The sequence below is a fragment of the Tursiops truncatus genome, chromosome 8 (genome assembly GCF_011762595.2).
Source record: "Tursiops truncatus isolate mTurTru1 chromosome 8, mTurTru1.mat.Y, whole genome shotgun sequence".
Taxonomy (NCBI): Eukaryota; Metazoa; Chordata; class Mammalia; order Artiodactyla; family Delphinidae; genus Tursiops; species Tursiops truncatus.
In genome coordinates, this window is record NC_047041.1 from 84,373,400 (window position 1) to 84,400,612 (window position 27,213).

Here is a 27,213-nt window from a genome sequence, read left to right on the forward strand (position 1 = left end):
AGATGAAATCAAAAAATACCTAGAAAGAAATGACAATGAAAACACGATGACACAAAACCTATGGGATGCAGCAAAAGCAGTTCTAAGAGGGAAATTTATAGCAATATAATCCTGTCTCAAGAAACTAGAAACATCTCAAATAAACAACCTAACCTTACACCTAAAGCAATTAGAGAAAGAAGAACAAAAAATTCCCAAAGTTAGCAGAAGGAAAGAAATCATAAAGATAAGATCAGAAAAAAATGAAAAAGAAATGGAGGAAACAATAGCAAAGATCAATAAAACTAAAAGCTGGTTCTTTGAGAAGATAAACAAAATTGATAAATCATTAGCCAGACTCATCAAGAAAAAAAGGGAGAAGACTCAAATCAACAGAATTAGAAATGAAAAAGGAGAAGTAACAACTGACACTGCAGAAATACTAAGGATCATGAGAGATTATTACAAGCAACTCTATGTCAATAATATGGACAACCTGGAAGAAATGGACAAATTCTTAGAAAAGTACAACCTTCCAAGACTGAACCAGGAAGAAATAGAAAATATAAACAGACCAAACACAAGCACTGAAATTGAAACTGTGATTAAAAATCTTTCAACAAACAAAAGCCCAGGACCAGGTAGCTTCACAGGTGAATTCTATCAAACATTTAGAGAAAAGCTAACACCTATCCTTCTCAAACTCTTCCAAAATATAACAGAGGGAGGAACACTCCAAAACTCATTCTATGAGGCCACCATCACCCTGATACCAAAACCAGACAAAGATGTCACAAAAAAAGAAAACTACAGGCCAATATTACTGATGACCATAGATGCAAAAATCCTCAACAAAATACTAACAAACAGAATCCAACAGCACATTAAAAGGATCAAACACCATGATCAAGTCGGGTTTATCCCAGGAATGCAAGGATTCTTCAATATATGCAAATCAATCAATGTGATACACCATATTAACAAACTGAAGGATAAAAACCATATGATAATCTCGATAAATGCAGAAAAAGCTTTCGACAAAATTCAACACTCAATTATGATAAAAATTCTCCAGAAAGTAGGTATAGAGGGAACCTATCTCAACATAATAAAGGCCATATATGACAAACCCACAGCAAACATCATTCTCAATGGTGAAAAACTGAAACTATTTCCTCTAAGATCAGGAACAAGACAAGGTTGCCCACTCTCACCACTATTATTCAACATAGTTTTGGAACTTTTAGCCACAGCAATCAGAGAAGAAAAAGAAATAAAAGGAATACACACAGAAAAGAAGAAATAAAATTGCCACTGTTTGCAGATGACATGATACTATACATAGACAATCCTAAAGATGCTACCAGAAAACTACTAGAGCTAATCAATGAATTTGGTAGAGTAGCAGGATACAAAATTAATGTACAGAAATCTCTTGCATTCCTATACACTAATGATGAAAATCTGAAAGAGAAATTAAGGAAACACTCCCATTTACCATTGCAACAAAAAAAATAAAATACCTAGGAATAGACTTACCTAAGGAGACAAAAAACCTGTATGCAGAAAACTATAAGACACTGATGAAAGAAATTAAAGATGATACAAACAGATGGAGAGATAAACCATGTTCTTGGATTGGAAGAATCAACATTGTGAAAAATGACTATACTACCCAAAGCAATCTACAGATTCAATGCAATCCCTATCAAATTACAAATTTCAGTTTTCACAGAACTAGAACAAAAATTTCACAATTTGTGTGGAAACACAAAACACTGTGAATAGCCAAAGTGATCTTGAGAAAGAAAAACGGAGCTGGAGGAATCAGGCACCCTGACTTCAGACTATACTACAAAGCTACAGTGATCAAGACAGTATGGTACTGGCACAAAAACAGAAATATAACTCATTGGAACAGGATAGAAAGCCCAGAGATAAACCCATGCACGTATGGCCACCTTATCTTTGATAAAGAAGGCAAGAGTATACAATGGAGAAAAGACATCCTCTTCAATAAGTGGTGCTGGGAAAACTGGACAGCTACACGTAAAGGAATGAAATTAGACCACTCCCTAACACCATACACAAAAATAAACTCAAAATGGATTAAGGGGGCTTCCCTGGTGGTGCAGTGGTGGAGGGTCCGCCTGCTGATGCAGGGAACGCGGGTTCGTGCCCCCGTCCTGGAAGATCCTACATGCTGCGGAGTGGCTGGGCCCGTGAGCCATGGCCGCTGAGCCTGCGCGTCCGGAGCCTGTGCTCTGCAACGGGAGAGACCACAACAGTGAGAGGCCCGCGTACCGCAAAGAAAAAAAAAAAAAAAAGGATTAAAGACCCAAATGTAAGGCCAGACACTATCAAACTTTTAGAGGAAAACATAGGCAGAACACTCTATGACATAAATCACAGCAAGATCCTTTTTGACCCACCTCCTAGAGAAATGGAAATAAAAACAAAAATAAACAAATGGCACCTAATGAAATTTAAAAGCTTTTGCACAGCAAAGGAAACCATGAACAAGACCAAAAGACAACCCTCAGAATGAGAGAAAATATTTGCAAATGAAGCAACTGACAAAGGATTAAATTATACAACCAGCACATGCAGCTCAATATCAAAAAAATAAACCAAGCCAATCCAAAAATGGGCAGAAGACCTAAATAGACATTTCTCCAAAGAAGATGTACAGATTGCCAACAAACACATGAAAGGATGCTCAACATCACTAATCATTAGAGAAATGCAAATCAAAACTACAATGAGGTATCACTTCACACCATTCAGAATGGCCAGCATCAAAAAATCTACAATCAGTGAATGCTGGAGAGGGTGTGGAGAAAAGGGAACCCTCTTGCACTGTTGGTGGGAATGTAAATTGATACAGCTACTATGGAGAACAGTATGGAGGTTCCTTACAAAACTAAAAATAGAACTACCATACGACCCAGCAATCCCACTACTGGGCATATACCCTGAGGAAACCATAATTCAAAAAGAGTCATGTACCACAATGTTCATTGCAGCACTACTTACAATAGCCAGGACATGGAAGCAACCTAAGTATCCATTGACAGATGAATGGATAAAGAAGTTGTAGCACATATATACAAGGGAATATTACTCAGCCATAAATAAAAAACGAAATAGAGTTATTTATAGTGAGGTGGATGGACTTAGATCCTATCATACGAGTGAAATAAGTCAGAAAGAGAAAAAATACTGTATGCTAACACATATATATCGAATCTAAAAAAAAAAAAAAATGGTTCTGAGGAACCTAGGGGCAGGACAAGAATAAAAACGCAGACGTAGAGAATGGACTTGAGGACACGGGTAGGGGGAAGGGTAAGCTGGGATGAAGTGAGAGAGTGGCATGGACATATATACACTACCAAATGTAAAATAGATAGCTAGTAGGAAGCAGCCGCATAGCACAGGGAGATCAGCTCGGTGCTTTGTGACCGCCTAGAGGGGTGGGATAAGGATGGTGGGAGGGAGATGCAAGAGGGAGGGTATATGGGGATATATGTATGTATATAGCTGATTCACTTTGTTATACAGCAGAAACTAACACAACATCATAAAGCAATTATACTCCAATAAAAATGTTAAAAAAAAGATACATACACTGCAGTGCTCAAAGAAGCATTATTTACAATTGCCATGATATGGAAGCCACCTAAGTGTCCATCGACAGATGAATGGATAAAGAATATGTGGTACATATATACAATGGAATATTGCTCAGCCATAAAAGAGAATGAAATTTTGCCATTAGCCGCCATGTGGATGGACTTGGAGGTAATTATCCTTAGTGAAATAAGTCAGAGAACAACAAATACTGTATGATATCCTTATATGTGGAATCTAAAAAACACAACCAACTGGTGAATATAACTAAAAAGAAGCAGACTCAGAGATGTGGAGAACAAACTGGTGGTTGCTGGTTGGAGAGGGGCAAGGTAGGGATGGGGGAGGGGAAGGCACACACTATTGGGTGTAAAATAGGCCACAAGGATGTACTGTACAGTATGGGGAATATAGCCAATAGTTTGTAATAACTGTAAATGGAGTGTAACCTTTAAAAATTGTATTAAAAAGAAAACAACAAAGAAAACCCTCAAACCAACCACAACAGTGCAAGAACAAAGTTCAGCGTGTGAGGCAGCATGAAGTGGTGACCAAATGCTCTTCCACACAGGTCCAGGAAATTACTGTGACAGGCACTGAGAAACTAGTGGTACCAGATGGGATTTTCAAAAAGAAATTGGTAATCTGGATTTGTCTGTAAATCTCCTGATTTTTAAATAAGGCAACTAATTCAAAATAAGAAACAAAACAAAACCTCAAAACACAAGCAAAAAAACAAAAACATAGCTGTAGGACCCACTGGACCATGGCTTCCATCTTGTGAGGGGACCTCTGGCTTAGGATAGAAAGGTGGTGTGGAGGATCACTTCATATATTCCTTGCATCTTTTGGGGCTCTCTGGGACTCTCCATCTCCTAAATGCTAGGAAGTGGAAGGGTCATCAAAGGTTTTATAGGTTGTCAATGTTTGTTGAGTTGGCCTTGCTAAATTGGACAATATGGAGACAGTGTAACATGTTAAATATTTTATTCACATTGTTTACAAACTGTATCCACCCGGAAAACACATGAATCTAAAAAATAGACTATTTTACAGTCATTCACATTTTTTAAAAACAAGTTACTTTTGACGTGAAACTCTAAGATGGAGGCCCTCAGCCTGTATTGTCGTTCAGTGCCTCGTCACATGAGGCTTCCTGCTCTGGGGAAGGAGTTCTAGGGGCAGTCCACCCAGCTGGAGGTCACTAATGGCTCACCTACCAGTGACTGATGAGAAAATGTCAGTGCATACTTTAACTTGTGAACATTCACTGGTGTATATCCAACGTCGCTAATTTTGTCAAGGCAATATGCATTTTAGAGCTTGCGTACTCATCGGGTGGGAAGACAAAACGAGAGGCTCATAATTTAATTGGCCATTACAGAGCCATCAAGACATTCCCAGTTCTATAAAGGTGTAACGTCTTGCCCACAGACAGAATCAATGAATTACGATTTTATTGTGTTGAGAACTTGAATCATAAAACAGAGGTGATTTGGAAATTGATGTAAGCGTCTGTCGACTCTTTGCACATCTGATGCCTCCCACCTAGGAGAAGAGGGGGAATACACTCAGCAAGAATTAAGAATGTGCCTAATTTTGTGTTACTCCGGAAGGATGGCCATGGGAGTTTTGCTGAGTGGCTAAAAAGATGTTCTGGTTAAGAAACTCGCTATTAGCCTGTGCTAAGTCCAATTATGCACCAGCTCGACGGCTTAGCTCCTTTACTAATTAAGAAACTTTTCTATGGAATTTGACTTTAACAATTTAAAATCTACAGTATGTTTGTCTTACCCACATCTCACCCCGTCCTACTATATTAACTACAAACTAATCACTTCTTTTTTGCTTTGTGAGCTGCCACAGTTAACTATGTGAAAACGTTTGAGCCTTTGGAATGGGAGCACCGGATGAGCCTCTAATGGCAGAATTGGATCCTTTTTCTCTGAGCAGCAGCAATGGCACAGGGCATTGTGGTTCTGCAACTCTTCATTAGGGAAGTGATGTTTGATCCGGGTACCACAAAAGATCATCCCCTCCTCCCCTCGGGTAAAAAAAAAAAAAAAAAGGAATTTCTTAAGGGTTGCTGTCATCACCCCCAAGTAGACAACAACTCTGAATCCAAATGTAAGCTGAGATGTGGAGAAATTTTATCAGCACGTTTGCAGGCTTTTAAAAGAGTGAACTTTCAAGGTCTATTGCAATCTATTGTTTTAAAAGACAGAAATCCATAAAATGAGCTTGATGATGGAGGAGATCATAGCTTGTCTTCCTGCCACCCGTGTGCATTTTTTCCAAATTTGTATACTAATCTTCGGTCGACCCGTTCCAGAATTCCTGTTTTATAGTAGTACCTGTGAAAGACAGCAGAAGAGGGACGTGAGGAGGGTTCATACCCTGGGAAAACAACAGCGCATAAACACGTTCCTCTTTCCTCTCAGGTGACAGGCTGGTCTTTGGTTACCCTGGTATTTTCACACCCTCTTATCAACTTACACTTAAACCTTTCCCAGTCATCTTGAAGAGCGAACCTCACCACATCTGGTTCAAAACGTGTGTGTGTGTGTGTGTGTGTGTGTGTGTGTGTGTGTGTGTGTGTGTGTGTGTGTTAGCCTGGCTTCAGAGTGATCTCCGGGGAACACTGCCAAGAATGGAAAGGACAGCGTGTCAGTTTACAAACCCTAATCCCACCTGTACCTAAGAGCCGAAGTGTTGTCACATGACACTTTTTATATAACTCTGCCTGAAGGCTCACGGCATTTCATGCTGTTCACTTACCTCAGAGCTCTGCTCAACTTTTCATACGTCATTCTGTCATTTCTCTTCCTTTGTCCCCACATCTTTGCCAGGGCTTCTGATTTAACCACTCGAAAAATACCTTGTTCCCTATCTTCCCATTCCAGAATGCCACAGTTTTCCTCAGGAGATAGAAGCAGGTCTCTCACAAATTCCCATAGGTGAGAGCTCTGGAGGCCTTTAGGGAAGGAAAAAAAGTTAGCTAAAAACTAAAACAGAAAAATTGAAGAGTTGTACAACTTCTCATGAACCCATGAGAAATGCTCCTTCATGGTTATTTCCCAAAGTGATGACCGAGCGTTCTACTTGGAACCATACCTAGCTGTGAAATGTCTTCTTCTACTGGGAACCATACCTAGCTGTGAAATGTCCTCTTCTACTAAAGTAATTACAACACACACACAGAGACATCCTATTTACATCGACCAGCAACACTGGCTCACGAACTTTCCCTGCTCGATGGAACTACCAACTAATTCTACGGAATTAATGAAATGACAGTCGAATGACGTTTCCATTCTTCTTTCTGAAAAGCAGTGTGGTTGTACTGAGATCCCATAGCTACAACTGTCTGGCTGGACTAATCCTGCCATTATGTTTTGCATGAAAAACTGGTATTTCTCTTGTTCCACTGTATCATAGTTAAGACTTGCTCTGGAGCCTGGCTGGCTGGGTTTGGGTCCTGAATTCACCTCTTCTAGCTCTGTAACCAAATCTCTCTAGTTATCTTCTCTCTAAAATGGGTTAGTAGTGATAAATGGAATATTTATAAATGGAATGGAATATTTACAAATGGAATATTTCCTGCCATATCAATACACAAAGGATGGCACAGTCATCAATGATTGCAACCCTCCAACGTGAGCCGGTGAGCCCTGAGGCGACTCAGGGCTGAAAAGGATCCCTGCCATCTAGCAGCCATCAGACTGCAGCCACTCCGTAAGGCGAGCCCTGAGGAAACTCAGGATGTGAAAATACAGGATACTGGCCCCAGATAGCTGAGGTGCGTATCAAAGGAATGATTACACTGAGCCCAGACTCTTGCATCTTCCCATACCTAGAAAAGCGCTGAATTCTTTAAGTTGAGACATTTGGTTGTCTTTAATTAACAATAATCTTTATGACAGACTCTAGGTCCATTCACCTCACTACAAATAACTCAATTTCATTTCTCTTTATGGCTGAGTAATATTCCATTGTATATATGTGCCACATCTTCTTTATCCACTCATCTGTCGATGGACACTTAGGTTGCTTCCATGTCCTGGCTATTGTAAATAGAGCTGCAATGAACATTGTGGTACATGACTCTTTTTGAATTATGGTTTTCTCAGGGGATATGCCCAGTAATAAAGCAGAAACTAGCACACCATTGTAAAGCAATTATACTCCAATGAAGATGTTAGAAAAACAAAAAAGAAAAATCAATAATCTTCTGACGTTGCTGCAAAACTCCTGTATCTCCTGGCTCCTCCCCTCGCCTCCTTGGGGCAGTTTCTCAGAGTTACCTGAACCGCTGTCTCCTGGGCTGCAGTCCTCATTTTGCCCCCCAAAAACTTAACTCGCAACTCCCATGTTGTGCATTTTTTTAAATCAACATAAGAGTACCTACCTCATAGCACAGGTTAGAGGATTATGATTTAATACATGTTAAATGGCTAGAACCAAGCCCAGCAGGCTCGACCCTGTCCTGGGTAGATCTTCGTTCTGGGAAAGCTAACAGAATTGCCAGCTCATGGGGTTTCTTTAGTATCATCTCTGAGTACTTCAGTGAGAAGGATTCACAGTAGACCAGGAGAAACAAACCCTTATTCAGAAATTTAACGTGGTTAGAACATTACTTTAATTCTCCTGATACCATTTCCAAGTCAAAAGAAAGAAATTGGATTTTGATAACACTTATAACGGTAATCATCAATTTCTCTGCTATGTTCTTTGGGAAATAACGGGACTCACTCAAACACGGAGTCTCAAAGCTTATTAAAGTAGATTACTTTGTCTCATGAATGGTTTTAAGAAATTACCAATGACAGATGGCATCTCTTACACTTACTTGTTCGACTATGACTGTGACAGTCTTGACTTTTGATGCCACTTGTTTTCAAGCAACTGGAAACAGCGTCTGCAACAGAGTGATTTACAGCTGTAGGAAGGAAGCTGGAGGCCACGTTCCGACCTCAAATCACACCAAATGGGCAACTATTAATTGAACACCTTTGTGGTAGGAGACAGCGTGCTGGGCTCTTTGGGAATAATTAGTAGGTTTAAGGAGCGTTTGTATTCAACACTGGGGCCCTACTGTGTGCCAAGTTCCGGGCTCTGAGCTGGAGATAGAAGGTGAACAACACAGACTTGGTCCCTGCTCACCTGGAGGTTAAGGACTATTGGGCAAGGAAAACACAAGTGAAACACAAATCGCCATTGAGTTAAGTGTTATGAAGGAAGGAGGCCTTAGATAGAGAACCAGGCGGAGGAAAGCACCTGCTGTGGATGGGGTGGCCAGGGCGAGTCTCCTGGACGGGAGACACTCACGCTGATGTCAGGAGGTGGGAGGGTATCCCAGAGGGAAAGAGCAGCATGTGCAAAGCCAAGGGTGGCGACCAGGCAGGCCCGTGGGGTGCCCAGGCGTGGCGGTAGGGGCACCGGGCTGCCAGCAGGTACATGGGCACATGGTAAGGATGTGGGATTTTTTCTTTTTTTTTTTTTGGTGGTACGCAGGCCTCTCACTGCTGTGGCCTCTCCCGTTACGGAGCACAGGCTCTGGACGGGAGGCTCAGCGGCCATGGCCCACGGGCCCAGCTGCTCCGCGGCAAGTGGGATCTTCCCGGACTGGGACATGAACCTGTGTCCCCTGCATCGGCAGGCGGACTCTCAACCGCTGCGCCACCAGGGAAGCCCAGGACGTGGGATTTTATTCAAAGAGTAAAGCGAAGACTTAGGACTTTAACAAGGTCTACTTCTTAAGAAGATCCCTCTGGCTAGTGTGTGGAGAACAGACTAGAAGGGACACAGGTAAAAGCAAAGAGAGTAGAGCTTATGAAGAGCAGAAAGCAAGGTGTGACCTCAAGGCCGAGTTAAACTAGAAATCACACTGTAAGTCTGAGACACTCACATTGCTGCAAAGTGTATATGATTAAAAAGTAAAAGGTGGTACCAGATCACCCCTCCCTGCCCCCACATCACTTGCTCAGCCCGCTCCAGCCACACTGGCCTCCCGGCTCCTTCTGAAACTCACGGGCACATCCTGCCTTGGGGCACTTGCTCCCTTTGCCCTCAGTGCTCTTCCCTTGGATGTCCAGGGGCTCACGCCCTCATCTCCATCTTCGCTCAAAGTCACCTTCTCAGCGAGGCCTTCTCTGACTGCCTGAGCTGGAATTGCACACGCTCACCCTACTCAACACTCCATGTGCTAGTTTTATTTTTTGCTGTCATATTCATCACCATGGAACATATTATATATTTATTTATTTTGCTCACTGGCTGACTTTTCCTACTAGAGGGCAGGGATCTGTGTTCCCACCTGTATCCCCCAGCACCTAGCACAGTGCTGGGCATATAGTAGGTGCTCAGTAAGTATTGTGGAGCGGCCACCATGCTGCACTCTACTCACCTTCCCTGCTGTAGGGACATGATGCTATAAATACTGAATGACAGAATAAGTATGCTGTCCATGGAGGGAATGGTGTCCTGTGTACCACACCACTGCCCAGGAGGGGCCTGTCTCAGTGCCAGTGGGTCTTGTCACTCCCTGGTGTGACATCCTGCAGTGGTACCCTGTGGTCTCCCGCGCAGAGGCTGCCACGTTAGTCAGGCCCTTCACACATGGACCTCCACCCAGTTCTCCAGGCTTATCCCTTGCTGCTCCCCAACATCGTCCCTCCTTTGGGTCAGATGGTCCCAATGGGGCTTGACTTTCTCCTGCTTCCTTTGCACATGCTTCCCGCTCCCCACTTCCACCCAGCTGAACCCACTCTCATAAAACCTCATCAGGAAGTCTTCTCGGAACTCACCCTCTGGGTTAGAGCCCTCTCTGTCCCATAGCACCTGCGTGTTCCTCAGTGTTCCAGCATTGGTCCCTTTCTACCTCTACCGTAGAGGTCCATCTCGTCCGTTGTTCATGTGTAGTAACAGCTGATATTAAAGGAGCGCTTACTAAGTGCCAAGTGCTTGAAAGGGCTTCACATACAGTATCTCATTTAATACCTGCCACGACCCTGTGTGGTATAATCGCTATTTCCATTTATTGAGGAGCAACTGAGGCCCACAGAGTTTATGAATTTCATCCAGAGAGGTGGAACCAGGACTTGAACCCAGAGCAGCTCCGTTTTAAAGCAGATGTTCACAATTTCTGCTTCAGCATGTCTTTCATGGCAGGTGTTCAATAGATACTTAAAGAATAATTATTAAAGTGTGTTGAGTGTTTGCTACTGCCAGGTGCACACCCAATCTCGCCCACCCTTATGATGCACGTTTCTTACTCTCCTACTTTACGTATAAGAAAACAGAGGTGTCGAGTGGCTGGCGTCTCCCTGGAGGTCCTTCACTCACGGGCTCACGAGTGCTGAGACACAGTGTACTCTCTGCAGCAGGCACGGGACAGACATCACGAAACAGGTCCCAGGCTCTCCTCTCAGGGGTCTTGTACCCAAGTGGGAAGGAATGTCCAGTGAACAAACACAGCCTATTTCAGTTGGTGATAAATGCCATGGAGAGGAATGCAGCGGGGTGGGAGAATAGAGGTCATGGTGAAGGGGCTGAGTGATCTTGCAATTGTAATAAGAGTGAACAGACAAAGCTCTCGGACAAGAAGATGCCTGAGCGGAACGGAGCGAGCCCTGGCGATGTCTGGGGAGCACGATCCAGGTCATGTGCCTGCCCGACGTCGGAGCTGAGATCGCATGTGAACAGTCCGGCATCAGGGCCCCCAGCCCTAATAACTGCCGCGCATCATTCTCTGGAACAAACAATGACACGAATGCGTGACTTCAACTCTCGGGGTCCCTTCGGCCTCTCCTCCACCCTTTCCTACATTACAGCCTGGAATTGTACTGATGTGGGAAAACGGGCCCATGCATACGGGCCAAGCCACAGTGAATGCTCAGGTGAGATCAGCTGACAGTGGGGTTGCCGCCAGGTAGAGAGAGGTGAATGCAGGTGAGCAGGTGAGCAGGGCTGACGGTCGGTTGATCAAGACCGAGAAAGGGTTCTGCCCTCCTATCTGATCCAATGTCACGCTCTGCGGCATCACCTGCAGAGAAGACCTGGCCACTGTTTTAATTTAATCTTTTAAGAAGAGAGACAACAAATGGAGTCATCAAGACAAACACAGGTGAATTATTAACTGGTGACTAGACAACAAGCTTTCTCTGAAATGCCAAAGTGGCAAGACGTGGAAGAGTCGCCCTGTTAATTTTGATGCTTTCTCCGTGTGCTTTGGATGGAAGAGATCTGGCTTGATGAGATGAACACAGGATGGGTCAGAACGAGGCAGGGCTGTGTGGATGGTGGGAGTTTCCCCTTGTGGGTCTTGCCAGAGATAAATAACCCTGTTTTACCTGTTCCTACTCCTCAGTGGTGGCTTTGAGGGTAGTCACGGCTCAGCTCGGCTGGAGGCCTTGCTTGGCGGGTGGTGGGGTGAGGGTGTTAGTGGGGGCACAGGGGCTGAAGCCATCAGTGTGTGGCCACGTTGAGGCAGCTTCCCAGATCCAAACGTCCCCAAGGTCAGTCTGAGGTGGTGGCAGCAGCCGTACCCTGAGCCCCGCCCCAAACTTCTCTCTGGAGTTCCACGGTGCTCTGGGGGGCAGCTCCCTGTCTCACAACGATCTTCATCTTCAATGTGCCCCTGCAGCTGTGCCTGCCGCAGGGCGAGTGGGGACATGGCCCGGGCTCTCTGCTCTCTGTGGGATTTGGAGAGGTTTGGTTGCCTTGAAACTGGAGTCTGTTAAAATGTGGCCAAAGGATATGTTCTCAGTCGTTGGTTGAAATCCTGATCCGCTGTCCTCCAGAAGCTGGATGGAGGCTGGCGTGACAGTTTCTGAATCGAGCTCATCACACGCACGTCCCCATGATGCTAGATCCAGCCATAGAGCCTGCACCCCGTGCCAGGAGCCAGGCCCGTAGGCTTTGTCCTCTGGTGCTTCTGCGGTGGAGGTGGGGAGGGTGTGGAGAGGAGAGATCAAGTGCAGAGGGGCTGGGGTACTTCACTTGGGCCAGTTCTGACAGTTTCCTAGCTTGTCGGGCCTGGGCCCCTTCAGCAGGTACTAAGTTGAAAATCTCCTGGTCTCTGAACCATTGTGGAGCTGGGCCCAGACCCAGAGGAGTCCTGAGTCTTAGGTCTCAACTGAGTGGACAGCAGAGTGAACAGCAGGGTCTGGGAGCGTGCGTGCACCTGTGGGCACGTGGTGAAGGACACAGCATATAAGAGCATAGACTTTGAGAAGATGAGTTGGAATCTCTGCTCGGCATGGACTTATAACTTGTAACTTCTGAGTTACAGCACCTCCAGTTTCCTCAGATACAAATGAGGATAACATTACGATCTAGCAAAGTTATCATGAGGATTAAATAAGTTAATGTAGGTAGAATACTTGGCCTGGCACCACGCTGGGCACATAGTAAGGGCTTCACAAACACTAACAGTAGCTATTAATCTTATAGCGATTTAAGATGAATGGGAACACTGCTTGAAGCCCCAGGAGGCTACTTTGTCCTAGTTGGCCAGGACCGGGAGCCAGGACCTTGGCGTGGGTCTCAGTAACTAAGAGCAATCATCACCATCATCATCTTTAAAAAATGAAAGCTCCAAAGTTCCCTTTCTTAAACCTTCTCCATCTGCAGAAGTGAAACCGTGAGTGTTAATTTTCAGAATCAACAAGGCCGTTTGAGATCCTCCATTACCTTACAATTATAAACGTGACCTGCTTAGTGAGCTCAGATTCTTTGTAGACATTATCAACCCCAAGGCCTCTAATGGTTAGTAATTATGATTATTATTGCTAAAGGGTACCAGTATTTGGAGCATCTACGCTGCTGGCACAGGCCAGGTGCTTTGTATGTACTGTTACCTGAACTCCTCACAACCCAGCAGGTGTCTCACCACTTTACAGACAAGGAAACTGAGTCTGGGGGAGGTTAAGGAAGCCACAGACTTGCTCTGTCCACCGTGTTTCTCCTGCCATCTTCTCCTAGCCTTTACTGTTTCAGGTCATCAGACGTTGAGTGTGGTCCCACAAGAGCATCATTCAAGCCCATGTGCCCAACAATAGCCTCAACACAGCCTCGGGCAGCTTGACCTCAGTTACTTACAGTCTTTGATGGTGGCCTTGGTCTCTTCAGGGTCATTAAAAAAGGAGTAACCTGGGAAAGAAAAAGAAATCCGCAAACCATGGCATACAATCCTGCTTTCCCCAGCCAGGCCACGAGGGGAGGTACTGGGGAGAAGGGGAGCCACTGTGCCCTTTGCAGGGTACTTTTATTTCAGAAGGAAACTTGGAGACCACCTGGCCTTTATAGGACCACCCTGAAGCCACCCCTGAGAGATGTAATCTCCTTATTTTATTTTATTTTTTTGGCTGCCCTGCGAGGCTTGTGGGATCTTAGTTCCCTGATCAGGGACCGAACCAGGCCCCGGCAGTGAAAGCACCGGGTCCTAACTACTGGACCACCGAGGAATTCCTCAATCTCCTTGTTTTTAAAAGCCACCTGGAGAGAGCCCTGGGCCGCGCAGCCCAGCAGCTTCTAGGCTTTTCTGAGTGGGCACTGGGAGTGAGTTCTGGCTTGGGATCAGGAGGCCTGGGTCCTGAGCTGGGCCGAATCACTGACCCCCGTGTAGACTTGCCCAGTCACCCTGTCTCCGGGCTCGTGTTCCTTACTGGCAACATGTGACAGAAACACCCTTGCCCTCCCTGTTGGCTCTCGGAGTCTATGATCTGGGATGTGATCTCTAATCCTTGGGGATTTGAACGCCTGTTACATGCGGGTCAAAGAGAAAAATGGACACGGGAGGCTGCAGGAAATGCAGAACCCGACATGAGGATTTAAAGGAGTCTGGGGACGGTCGGGGCCTTGGTGGTCTCTGAAGAGTGGGGCGAATCAAGAGTTTCAGATCACATTTTCACATAGCAGCACAGGCCAAAGGACACCTGCTTTCTAACTTGGTGTCCAATGTGAGGACTAGTTTCCATTTACTGAGAAGACAGGAACAGAGCAGAGTTGGGACTTGATTCCTAGGGCCGTCGGTTCTAGGAAGGATTGGCTCTGGTCAGCCACGTACTCGCTTCCCTTCTCCCGAGAACAGGAGCGGGTGACGGGGGATCTTCCTCTCCTGTGCTGGGAGAGTCTGCCCTCTGCCCTGCACCTCTCCGGCCGACTTCGCCTTCCAGCGACCAGGGTCTTCATGCTTCAGGGCCCTTCAATCCTACTGCAACACCTGCTGAGCCAGACAGCACGCTGGGCCTAGAGCCCCCTTTAACTCCTCTTCCTGCTAAAACTTGTTCTGTGTCATTTTCTTCCAGAGCCCTCATCTATGGGGTAATATAAGGCCTAAACTGGGTAATAACTAGTTAACATACAATTTATTGTCCAAACAGGGACACTTTTGAGAATGAAAGACAGGATAATGGTTGAAGACACCGTGTCCTGGGCAAATTGGGACACTGGAAACTTTGGTCACAATACATGTATTTCAATCACTGTATACATTCTGGCCTGAGGAACATTAAAGGAGGAATTTGAGGACAGAGCAGGTTGATGGAGTAGATCATCTTACTGATCAACAGGATAACTGCCCTGGCCCGTAGAGTCCCTGAAAGTCCACCATTGGAGGTAGCTTTGTGACTCCAGGGATTCCTTAGAATAAGAAGAGGCAACTTGTGGCCTGCTTAAAAAAACAGTTGGATTTTAGCTCATTTGTTCTGCACAGACTTTGAGGTAATGGGACCAGGGATAGGTATTTTTTGATGTAACAGTTGCCAGGAATGGAAGTGCCCGAGGTGGGAGATCCCAGCACAGGGACTGCTGGGCCTGAAGACCAAACGTGATTGACTTGACGTTCTGCCGAGGCTGGCGGTACCAGGCTGAATCTTTTCTCAGGATGGAATACTCATCTCTGTGGCCCTGGGGTTCTCGTGCAAGGCTGTCCCCTTGGGATGGTTCTGAATGGAGCCCCCAGCTCCTCCCTGAGCCTCTGTGATTTGCTCAGACTTGCCTCCTTTCAGGGAAGGCCTGCTGAGTGGAGGCCACTGCTCCTGGCAGGTCTCTGTCACTGGCGATAATCAAACAGAGACTGGATAACAGTGGACAGCAGGTCTGTTTGTCCCTTCCTCACCCCAGGGCGCTATGGCTCCCAGGGCAGAAACCAAGCAGTGCCTGAGAGCCCCCATCCTTAGCTTTCCTGCTTTCAGGCACCCATGATGGGGGAGATCAAGGGGAGGGCAAAGAATCATAGAGCTGGAAGGTACTCTGTGGGTTTCCACCCAAATAGGAATCCCTGCCACGGCACCGCCATCAAGCAGGGGGCTATTAGATTGCTTGCTTATCTCCAGTGACGGGGAGCTTCCTACCTTAGGTATCTTTTGAAGCCGCCTTTTAATTAATTAATTAATTAAAGATTTTTTTTGATGGGGACCATTTTTTAAAAGCTTTTATTGAATTTGTTACAATAGTGCCTCTGTTTTATGTTTCAGTTTTTTGGCTGCGAGGCACGTGGGATCCTAGCTCCCCAACCAGGGATCGAACCCATACCCCCTGCATTGGAAGGCGAAGTTTTAACCACTGGACCACTAGGCAAGTCCCCTGAAGCTGCCTTTTTAAAAGAAGGTGCTAACTTTTAGAAAGGTCTTTCTTAAAATTGAGCTGAGATGTGTTTCTTTATGTTTTAAAATTTCTGCCTCTTGGTTATATTCATGATGACAAAAACAGTTGCCATTCATTGTATTTGCGTCCGTATTTGCTGTGCTAGATGATGTTTCACTGAATCCTGTCAAGAAGCCCGGGGAGGTGTGTACCATAACCCCACCAGACAGGCGAGACAGTGGAGATTCAGAGAGGTTAAGCCATTTGCCAGAGGTCCTGCGGCTCCGAAGTGTGAGAGCCAGGGTTGGAGCAAAGGTCTTTCTGATCTCACAGTCCTTGCTTTGTACTGACTTTCTATGAATCAGCCCTGCTGACCTTGGAGAAGTCACTTAACCATTCAGGACCTCAGCTCCTTTCTCTGTGATATGGGGATACAGAATTGTATGTTCTCAAAAAATGCTTCCGGGTTTAGAAAACCTGTCCAGCCACATTCTACTCTTGCAGGGCATGTTGCTGTTAAATAATGCTACTGGGGCCACCTTGCGGCCATTCGATCCCTGACCACTAGGAATGTGATAAAAGGAAATGGCAATTAGTCGGACTCCTCTGGAAACAGGGAAGGGAAAGGGTCTAGTTAATTTTCTTCTCCTTCTGCTTAATAAAATGTCAAGCAGAAGCCTCCTCTTTTTGTCCACCTTTATGGTTAACAATCTTTACGAACATAATAGTTTGTTGTATCAGCCTGGTTCCTGGGCGGTCCTTGAACGTGTTTTAGTTTTCTTTTTCTTTCTTTCTTCTTCTTTTTTTAAAAAACTGTACTCAGCTTGCTTCCTTGTAACTCACCCCGTTTTACCTCCAATCTCTGATTCTAGCATGCTAGAGCTTCTGGGTACAGAAAGGTCTGGTTAGCAGGGGATTTGGTTTCACAGAGAGTTGCAGCTAATAAAATTTCGCCATGTGAGTCCTATGGTAGGGAAGGACCTCCGAGGTCATTTGGTCCCAACACCGGGTCCCTGTCCTCAAAGCCCAGCCCTCTTGGCACTGACCTTGCGAGCGCATGCTCTGGAGGATGAAGTACAGGTACTCCCCGCAGACACCAGCTGCCTCGATGAACTCCTCCTGTGTCATACTGCACAGCTGCAGGCCGCTGACGTTGAAGTGGCAGAAGGAGATGCAGTTGGCATCCAGCTTATACTGGTCGCAGCAGAACTGGAGCCATTCCCAGACGTGGCGCTTCGTCCAGTACTCAGGGTGGACAGACGGCCAGTAGGAGTCACAGGCTGCACCAGGAAGAGACAAGTGAGGGATGACAGCCAGGAGAGGATTAGAAGTCCCTCAAAGGAGGCTCTAGTTTTACTAACATCCTTATCCTCTGTCCAATGAGTTGAAGGGGCCTCCAGCCCTGGGTTGTTCTGCTGGGGTCCTGGTCACCTTCTGTTCTGAAGCGAAAACCAGAGGGGACTGGATCCTACGAGTGGCCTTACTGGCAGAAGAGGGAATGACGGGGCGAGAGACCTGGTCCTGGCTAGGGAGCTCCTTGAAAGGGGGAAACTAGGGGAGAAGGAAAGAAAAAGTCCCTTCAGGTATTTGGTTTCAGACAACAGGACATCAAGAGCATAGCCTTTAGAGCCTGACAGGTCTGGGTTCAAATCCTGGTTCTGCTGCTTTCAACTTAGACAAGATCCATAGACATTTAAGGCTCAGTTTCCTCATCTGTAAAATGGGGATAATATGCTCCACTCACAGGGCTGTTCTGGAGTTTGTGGTTAACACCTATAAACTATATGGTACATAGAAAGTTATCAATCAATTCAATACTTATTATTGGATTGGTCAAAAAGTTCATTCGGGTTTTTCCACATCATCTTACAGAAAAACCTCAACGAAATTTTTGGTCAACCAAAACAAGTGCCTGTGGTGTGTGCCAGGCACCATCCAAGGCTGATCTGATTCCCTCTGCTGTTATGAAAAGCTGACCAGCACTGGCTATAGATTTGTGTGCTGCCCCTGGCCATCTTGTGCTGAGGGCCTTGGGCTGCTGAAATGTTGCCCAAGCACCTGGCAGACCTTGGATGACCAGAGCACGCTCCTCCAGGGGAAGGGGGAGGCGGGAGCGTTGGTTGTATTGTTGTTCTTGTGTTTTTGGTGCTGTTTTGAGGAATTTCTATCCAGAGGGCAGATTCCCTTCACTCCTTCAGTGAAGGCCCCAGACAGAGGTGTGTGCCATCCTGTCTGGGAGGCTGAGGGGAGGCTGTGCCTAACGCAGGGGCAGAGATGAGTGCTCAACAGACTGTCCCAATGCCAGGAGAAACCAAAAGGGGGGCAGATCTGCTATGGAAGATGTGAGGTACCAGGTCCTTGGTCAGGTACTTTGACATAAACAATTCTTGCCATTGCCATTGTACTCATTCATTCATTGAAAAAGCTTCAGTTTCCTCATCAGTAAAATGGGGACAATGATAGCACCTACATCATAGGGTTGGTCTGTGGATTAAATGAGTTAATACATGTAAAAGTATTTAGGGTACTTAGGACAGAGTCTAGAAGATTACCACTGAATACCTTCTATTTGTGAAGCAACAAATTTTCATCTGAGAATTCATGATGAATGGGAGGTTTGGTCCCTGTCCCCCAGGAGGTCACAGATGAGGAGACTGAAGGTCATGGAGGTCTTGCCCAAGATCCCACAGCCAGTGTGGGGTAGAGGTGGGATGTGAACCCCAGTCTGAACTTGAAAGCCATTACTCTTTCCGTTCCATCATGCTGGTCCTCAGAGGTCAGCACAGAGAAGAGATCAGACAGTGGAGGCAGACACAGAGCCAGAGAGAAGGAGAAGGGCTGAGGAGAAAGGCAGGGAGCAGAGGCAGGCAGGGGTGACTGGCTCAGGCTGTGTGGACGACAGAAAGTGTGTCTCACGAGCTACACCCCACGGCGCACGGCAGCGAGGCTGTTATGATTCCCCCTTTAAATGCTGCATTGGCTGCCCCTGTCCCCAAAGGAACTGTGGCGCTTCTAGTCCCAGGCGGGAGATGGCTTCTCTGCCCCTAAGCACCCCCTGTGTATTGGCCAGGCTGCTATATGCCCTGATCTACACCAGCTCTACTTTCGATCTCCCCCTAAAACGTAGAGGCCTTCCAGAAATCCCTTTTCCCACCGTGAAGTGGATTGAGGTCAAACTTGAACGCTAGGTTTGCTGTAGACTGAGTCCTCGGACCCTTTAATCAATAGAAATTGATAAGAGGCCAGATGAGGAATTCAGGCAAGGCGTTCTTGGGACTCGTGCTGCAGCACAAGGGAGTGAGAACAAGAAACAGACGTCCTTGCTTGATGCCCGAGGAGGGTCAACCTGGTCCCTTAAACGGGGGGAGGGTGGCGCGAATTGGTGGGTCAGGCGGGAGGGGCGGCTTGGTGGCCTGCCCACCCCCTTGGTGGAGCTGAGCGCAGGCATCCCGCACAGGACCCTGCTTTTGCTTTGGCGCCTCAGAAGTGGCAGTTGGATTTTGGCCTTTTTGTATCTTATTGTTCATCATTTGCCCCAACTGCACATACCTGCAGTTATTTTTAGTCCCTCATAATGTCTTTCGTTGGTATTTTGTTGTTGGAGGACTCGTTTGTCCAGGTGCCAGCACTGCCGCAAAGGGTCCCAGGTCCCAGATCTCAGGTTTGTTTAAATTTAGGGTTTTAATCAGAATTCTATATGTGTGTGAGTCAAAGAGTTGATATCCGGCCAGGATGGCGGAGGTTGATGTTGTGGCCTCTACCTGCTGTTTGAGGAGGGGCCCCCATCAGCCGCTGGGGGTGCCAGGGTCTCCTGGGAACACCTGGTGGCCCTTCCCCCTTCTGGCCTGTGCTCTCACGTGCCGAGTTCTGGCTGGAGTAAACCCGGGGCCTCCACTTCCCTGGTATTCCCACGAGAGATGTTTATGAGCCTTGAAATTCTTCCTCCCTGGGTCCTGAGCTGAGCCCCGCCGGAGATGCCTATCGGGGTGCTGCCCTTTCAGGGCACACTTCATTTCTTTCCATGGAGAGCGTGCGCCAAGTCTCCGAGCCCCTCCCCTCTCTCTTCCACCCCCAAGTCATTTTCTTTGGCCCTGGGAGATGGCCACGGCCATGTTGTTTCTGGAGGCCAGCGGGCGCGTAAGGGATTCGGAGACGTGTCACTGACCCTGGGAAGGTGTCGCTGGCGCAGCCTCCGTCCCCTCGACTCGCTCTCCTCGGCAGCTTCCCCGCAGAGCAGGCTTCGTGTGCGGCTCGGGCCCGCCCCACGGGGAGGCCAGAGCCAGGGCCGAGCACGGCAGGCTCTCCTCGCCAGCGGAGTCCTTCCCGAGCGCGAGCAAAGTAGCTGTTCTCGGCCAGGTGGAGGGCGAAGCGCCAGCACAGAGGGAAGCCTCTTGGCTGTGGTGTGGTTCCACGGTCCTGATCCCACAGGGGTGAGGAAGGCCTCCCCCCCCCCCACCGCCCCTGCCCTCCCGCAGCATTGCCCCCAGCTCAAGGGCTTTGCACAGGCGCCTCTGGTCACCTAGGGTGCGGTCCCCACCTGTCCTCTAAGCAATTGCTGCTCGTCCTCAAGACCCAGCTCACTGCCCCTGTCAGGAAGGCTTGCTGTCCCACAGGGGCGTGGCCAGCTCTGCCTCTTCACCCTGAGTCAGCAGGGCGGAGCCCGCCTAGCCCCCTGTGGGTGTTCCGGAGGTGAAATGACCAGCCAGGGGACTGCCACTTATTATCTTCACCTCACAGGGAGGAAACCGAAGTTCTGAGAGGTTACGTGACTCAGGCCACGCGGCTGGTCGGTAAGGGGGTTAGGCCTCTACCAACTCTTCCACCTTTGGACGTGGGAAGTTTGCGTCACCTTTGCCTCACTCTTCTTGGTTGGCAAGGACCAGACTGGACACACATCTGGAAGACTGACTCAACACTTCCGATGAAGATGTATATATATATAAATATATTAAAATATATGCACATAGTTTATATAGATATTTATATAGTATGTGTATGTATTGTTATACATTTTACAATTACGTGTATTTATTTATATATATTACATATATATATATTATGTACGTATATAATCTAGGTTTGAAAAATCAGAAGAAGGATAGAGAGACTGATGATGACAGTGTTTGAATGACATGGAGACCCTTTCACTACTCGGAAGAGATGAACTCAGGGAAAATACAAGACAGGGTGATACACCCAGAGACTATGTTATCTCTAACAGGTTGTATTGTCTGGAAATGCAAAGTGTTTGCCTCAATGTGCCTACTATTCACAAAATAATTTAGACTTTTTGGAGAAGCTGAGCTATGAGGCCCTTCTGCCTATGTTTACCAGTTGGGTACGGATGATGTCCTGTACCTGGTAGACTTAATCCAAAGGTCCGCAGGCCACGATTAAACAGCAGCCTTGGCCAGCTCCTTTGAAGTCGTAAGTAGGTCAGGACACTTGTTTAAGGGCTAGCTGCATTGGGAAGAAGAATTAAGGGGCTAAAGGGAGTTTTCAGCGATTCTGGGGGGAAATGCTCACAACTGATGCTATAACCTGGGATGCAGTGAAATTTGGAGGAAGGCCTTGAGTTTTGGAGCCGCTGGCACACTCAGATTCCCACAGGGTCAGCAGGGTATGTCCATGCCCGAAGTGGCCCCCGATGGGGACAGTGGGAATGGGCAAGTTCATGCCGAGTGGACAGTGGTGGCCCAGCTCCAATTGGCTGTTGCCGGGCAGGAAGGTGGGCTCTGTGTTGCCAAGCCCAGATTGTTATGTGAAATCTCATGATTTTTAAGTGCTGACTTATTTAATTTTTAAAAACCGCTCCGAGGGTCAGTCAAAACTCTTCCAAGGCTGGCTCACTCCTGGCAGTGACTTTGTGAGGAAGAACTTCACAAGCTTCTGGACGGTTGTCTCCTTCAGAACTATTGTTTACAGCGGGCATGCTAAGGCTTTTAAACATTTTTAGTCGAATAGTATTTTCTTCAAATTGAAATTTCTCTGGAAAAAAAGCAGTGCTGCTTTGCTGGGAGTTAGGGGAACGTACTATATGGCTTCCCCTCCTTAGCCCCAGAAGGCTCCTTGAACATCACTGTTCTAGAACTTGAAACCAGGGCTCTTGAAATTTGGATTCCCCCTAAAGCTGAAAGGGTGTGTGATCTCACACTTAGTGGTCCTGCCTCCTAGGGACCCTAAGAGGGTCTCCAAGGGCATCTGTATGCTCTCCAAGGGCATCTGTTTCTTGTTCTCACTCCCTCAGCAAAATGGGAATACTAGGACGTACCCCATAATGCTGTTAAAAAGATTAAGTGAATCAATACATGGAAAGTGCTTGGAAAAGGACAGGCAGGTAGTAAGTGCCCATTAAATACCACCCATTTATACTTGTTAATGTCAGGGCTACTCATACCACTACGTTAATTGCGTTTCCTCAACTTGTTAGCTGTGCAATCCTAACAAAGTTTCCTAACCTCTCTGGACCTCAGCCTCCTTCATCTATAAAACAGGAGTAATAATAGTGCCTACCTCTTAGGGAGTTTGCTACGAAATGGAAGAGAAATGATGCATGTAAAGAACTTAGCCCAGTTATCTGAACGACAGGAAGCTTTCCATGTGTCACTTGTAATTAGTTATTATTTGGGGATGACATTTGTTCTCAGGGAAATGAGGCCATCTCCACCGGGGCCTCATTCTAGCTGAGGGACAAGCAGAACAAAGCAACCCAAAACTCAGTGAGAGCGAGGCACAGTTTGGGTCCGAGGAGGCCTGAGTTAGACGGACTGGACCACGATTAGCTTGATTTATTAACATTGGGAATTGGGAAAGTCTTTTGCCTGGAGCAGCGCTGAAGAGACCAGTGAGTGGACTGGATAGTGCCGGGCACCATCGATTGTGGCTTTGTCACTGAAAGGAAGGACTTTATGAGGAGAGATCTGAAATGATATATTGCTTCTAGGTTTCCCTCCTGAGCTGGTCTAGCCCCATCCAATAGTCCTTCTTGGCTTTTATTCCAAGCCCGTGGAATGATTTAGACCATGAGATGGAAAAAAAAAAAAAAAAATGCCTGGAGCAGTGTAAGAAACTGGGTGGAGAAGAGATGAGAAGGGCTGGCTGGGTATTAGCAAAGAGCCGAGGCCATGGGAGTGTGGTTAGAAAGGGGCAGAGAGCACCGAGCCCTGAGCCGTCCTGGGGCCACAGCTGCCCAAAGGCTTGGATGTGTGTGGGAGAGGCCGGAGGGGGCTGATGGTGAGGTCTCTCCTTGGGGGTGTCCTGGGGTGTGACTACCGCCACGGGGCTCACCTTAGGCTTTCCAATGATTTTGTATTTCATTATCTGGTTTCGATTTAGAAGTTCCTAGACTCTCTCTCATATCTGATCTCAAACTTCTATACCCTGAACCGGAGTCTTGCCTAAGAAAAGCCCCTGTGAGACCCAGATGCCTCTCTTCCTGATCCTCTGGTTGTTAATATCCAAGATCAGGGTTTTGCACCTTGTTTTCTTTTTTAAGAAACAGTTCTGTCTTCAAATAAAATCTCCCATTGCTAACATATTTGTTGAGCACTTAGTATGTGCCAGTTACCATGCTACACTCCTTGAGTTTTCTCATGTCATCCTCAACATGATGCTATGAGGTCCTAGATCACGTAGCTTGTTTTACAAAGTAAATGATGAAAGTAAGGCAAAGAATGGTGACATCCCTTCCTGAGGTCTCACAACGAGGAAGTGGCTGAGCGAGGAGGTCATGTAGGCAGATTCCAGTTCCTGCAGCCAAGCCTTAGTAACCACTATGCTGTACTATCTTCTGAATCAAAGTGAGGGAGGGAGGTGGAGAGGGGGACCTCAAGCTTGTCCTTCTCAGCTGTCACTGCAGGTCCCCGAGGGACCTCCTGGGAACCCCTAGAGCTGCCTCAACCTAGAAACCTCTGCCGCAAAGTATAAGGAAGATCCGAAAGCCAAGGCCTACTGAGTGTTGGCCTGGCCACCTTGGCAATCAGGGGAGGGGTGTGTGGGTGTGTGAAGGTCAGGATGGAGTTCCAGAAAGTAGGGGTGAGATCAGGATATTCCATGGCTTGTCAGATGCTTGGCTACTGGAACTTGATTGGAGAAATAATCTCTTCAAAATACCACATGCTTGTGAAATTTATGCACTTCCCCACTACGTCCCTCTTTGATAAAATTTTCCAGTATCTGTAATTCTTTACTTTAAAAGCTGAAGGGAAGGCCAGGGTTAGCTCATGATATTCTAGAACATTCTGCAGGCTGTGACCGCTCACTCGCCAGCCTGCCGTGTAGCAGGCTGTGCTGCTTCTAAGACAGGCCAGATGCTGCGCACTTAACACACGTCGGACACAGATTCAGCTGCCTTCTGCTAAAGCCAGTTAAGAGGCAGTAGCAGCTGGTTATCCCAGCTAGGTTGCGTATTCCTCCCTGCACTCTCACGGACATCATTTATCCAGCGGGCACATCATTTCTTTCTCCCTTTCTCTCCCTTTGGTCTCAAAGTGTCTAAGCTGCCAACATTCTGAATTGGAAAGGCTGAGTTGGAGACCCGGGCTGCTTTTGTTCAATATGAAAAGTGAAGTGAGCAGAGAGAAAGCTGTTTATCCACCAGCTGGGAGTCGTGAGGTGTCCTGGCTACAGTGACCGCTTGCCAAGTGCCAGGTGCTTTGCTAAACACGTTATATGAGGAATCTCAGTCAATCCTCCCAACGCTGGGAGGTGGATGCCGTTTCAGCTGAGGAGAGCATATCTCAGAGATGTTCGGGAAAACCTGCCCAAGGTCATGGGGCTGGTGGATGCCAGCACCAGCCCTTGACCTCAGACCCAAACAGGAAGCTGCCATTGGGACAACCCTGAATTCAAGCTGAAATTTCCTGGGAGGTGGGCAAGGACCTTAGGACAGATGGCAGAGCAGTGTCTGGAGGAGAACCTGGCTGTCCCCTGATGCATCCCTCTCAGAGAAGGTTTTGGCAGACACTCAGACCCGTGTGTCACCTCTTGGAGTGACAAAAAGACAGAAGGCACTGCAGGGCATTCCTCCCACCAGTGGGACTCAGGGAGCCCGGGTCCTCATTTGAGACTAAATTTTCACACCTGACCTTGACCTTTATGAGCTCAGAGACACTCGGCTCCTTCTGAAGTCCAGAGGGCCAGAGGGCCGGCCCAAAGCCTGGCTCCTCCCTCGGGGAATGTCAGGAAGCTGGGCCACTCGCGGAGGATGTTCTGTCTTCACATCTTGGTGGGAATTTCTAGTCTCCCAGTGGGTGGTGGGGGATGAAGTCTACCTCTGTGATGTTGCCTGATGCAGGAAGAGACGCTTCTGGAAGGGATCCTAGCAAGGACCTGGTCCAGTCCCTCCTTACACTGATGGAAATGCAGAGGTCTCAGACGGGAGAAAGCTGGGTCCGTGCTTTTAAAATGCACAGTTCAGTGGCATTAAGTATATTCACATTGTTGTGCAAACATCACCAATATCCATCTCCAGAACTTTTTCTTCAACCCAAACTGAAACTCATCCTTCATTTTTACACACTTGTGTGTGCTTGCTGTGTGCCTGCCATGTCCCAGACACTTCACACCTATTAACTCATTTCACCCTCACAAGTCTGCGAGATAGGCATTACTGCTATGTCCACTTTAGAGATGAGAAAACTGAGGCATGCGAGGGTAAGGTGTTGCAGTTATTAAATCGCAGAGCCGCTCTTCACATTTAGGGCATGCGGCGCCAAAGTCCAAGCTCTTGACAACTACAGAAGCTCCTGGAACACTGCACGAGGTAGGTGGCTGAGGCCACCCCCGCCCATCCTGCTCTGATGCCTCCTGGTAGAAGAGGCAGGAAGAGGAGGCTCCAACGATGGCAGCTCTGTGTTATGTGTGAATGGAGAGAAGGGACAGGAGCTGGGCTCCACCATCGTGGGACACATAGGGAAGGGACAGGGACTCGAAAGCCTTCGTTTTCCTCCTTCAAATTTAGCCTCTTGACCAAATAATGAGTGTAGGGGAGATCGAGTACATTCCTCATTGTCTTTCTTGGAAACAAGGTGCTCCTTAGGCCTGAAGGAGAATTACAATGTGCGGCTGGATGACTCAGGTCCATGTGCAATTATCTGGACACTGGTGAGAGTGAGCGATGTCATTCGTACAAGTGTGTCGTGTGTGAGGTTGGGGGATGGTGTGGGATTCGATTTGTAAGAATGTGTCTCAGGTCTGTCTGTGCGACACTGGTCTCTGGCCTGGAGGCAGGGGCTCCTTGAGAAGGACATTTCACAGTGTCCTCAGAGGCCTGGCCTCTTCCGGAGGCTGCTGGCCTCCTGACCCTGAGTGTGGGCCCTGCTGGGCCGGAGCACACAGGGTCAAGGCTGGGTGGGGCCTGAGGGCTCCACCAGTGCTTGCATCACCCTCCGCGGGGCGTGCACCTGCCGTGCTAGCAGTCAGCCAGGTTGCTGTGATGTGTAGTCACCCAAGCACCTGGGGACAGAGGCCCACAGAGGGTTTCTGGGGCAAAGCTCAGCTGGCCTCCCTTTGGCATGGGGCTTGCACAAGGCCCCGTGCTTCCTTCTTAGGAGGAGAAAACTGGGCTGGGAGAGGAGGAAGTGTGGGGAGGGCAGCCTGGGGGACAGCAAGGGCACTCCTGTTTACTGAGCACTTGCTTGGTGTCAGGCTATATATTTCACAGTTTGGCTCCCTTAATCCTCACAGTAATTCTCATCATCCCTGCTTTAGGGATAAGGAAATAGAAGCTCAGAGACTATCTACAATATTAATACCAATAATCACAGCATTACGTCATTTATAAGATGACCATGTAAGAGAGTTAAGAGTGCAGACGCTCAAGTCAACTTGCATGAAACTTAACTAACTGTGAGACCTTGGGCAGGTCATGTAACTTCTCTGTCTCAGTTTCTTCATTTATAAAATGGGAATAATAATAGTAATTTCTCCTAGGGCTTCAGTAAGGAAGAGACAGGTGTTTGGTATAGAGTCTGGGGCATAGCTAGTAGTTAGCAAATGTTGGCTAAAGCCACA

General features: G+C 47.2%; 1 protein-coding gene across 7 annotated transcripts in view; it reads right to left on the bottom strand.

Moving 5' to 3' along the window:
* Positions 1–4,582: 4,582 nt before the first annotated feature.
* ELF5 (E74 like ETS transcription factor 5) overlaps positions 4,583–27,213 on the bottom strand; it is a 29,999-nt gene continuing 7,368 nt past the window's right edge. For 5 of the 7 annotated variants that reach the window (XM_033860464.2, XM_073808756.1, XM_004329984.4 and 2 more), the window contains 5 exons: positions 17,247–17,480; positions 13,714–13,764; positions 8,462–8,530; positions 6,391–6,586; positions 4,583–5,966 (listed from right to left, as the gene is read on the bottom strand). In XM_033860464.2, the coding sequence (XP_033716355.1) occupies positions 5,870–5,966; positions 6,391–6,586; positions 8,462–8,530; positions 13,714–13,764; positions 17,247–17,480 (647 nt within the window). In that variant the 3' untranslated portion in view covers positions 4,583–5,869. The remainder of the gene's footprint in view (positions 5,967–6,390; positions 6,587–8,461; positions 8,531–13,713; positions 13,765–17,246; positions 17,481–27,213) is intronic. The other 2 variants (XM_073808757.1, XM_073808758.1) reach the window with 2 other exon arrangements.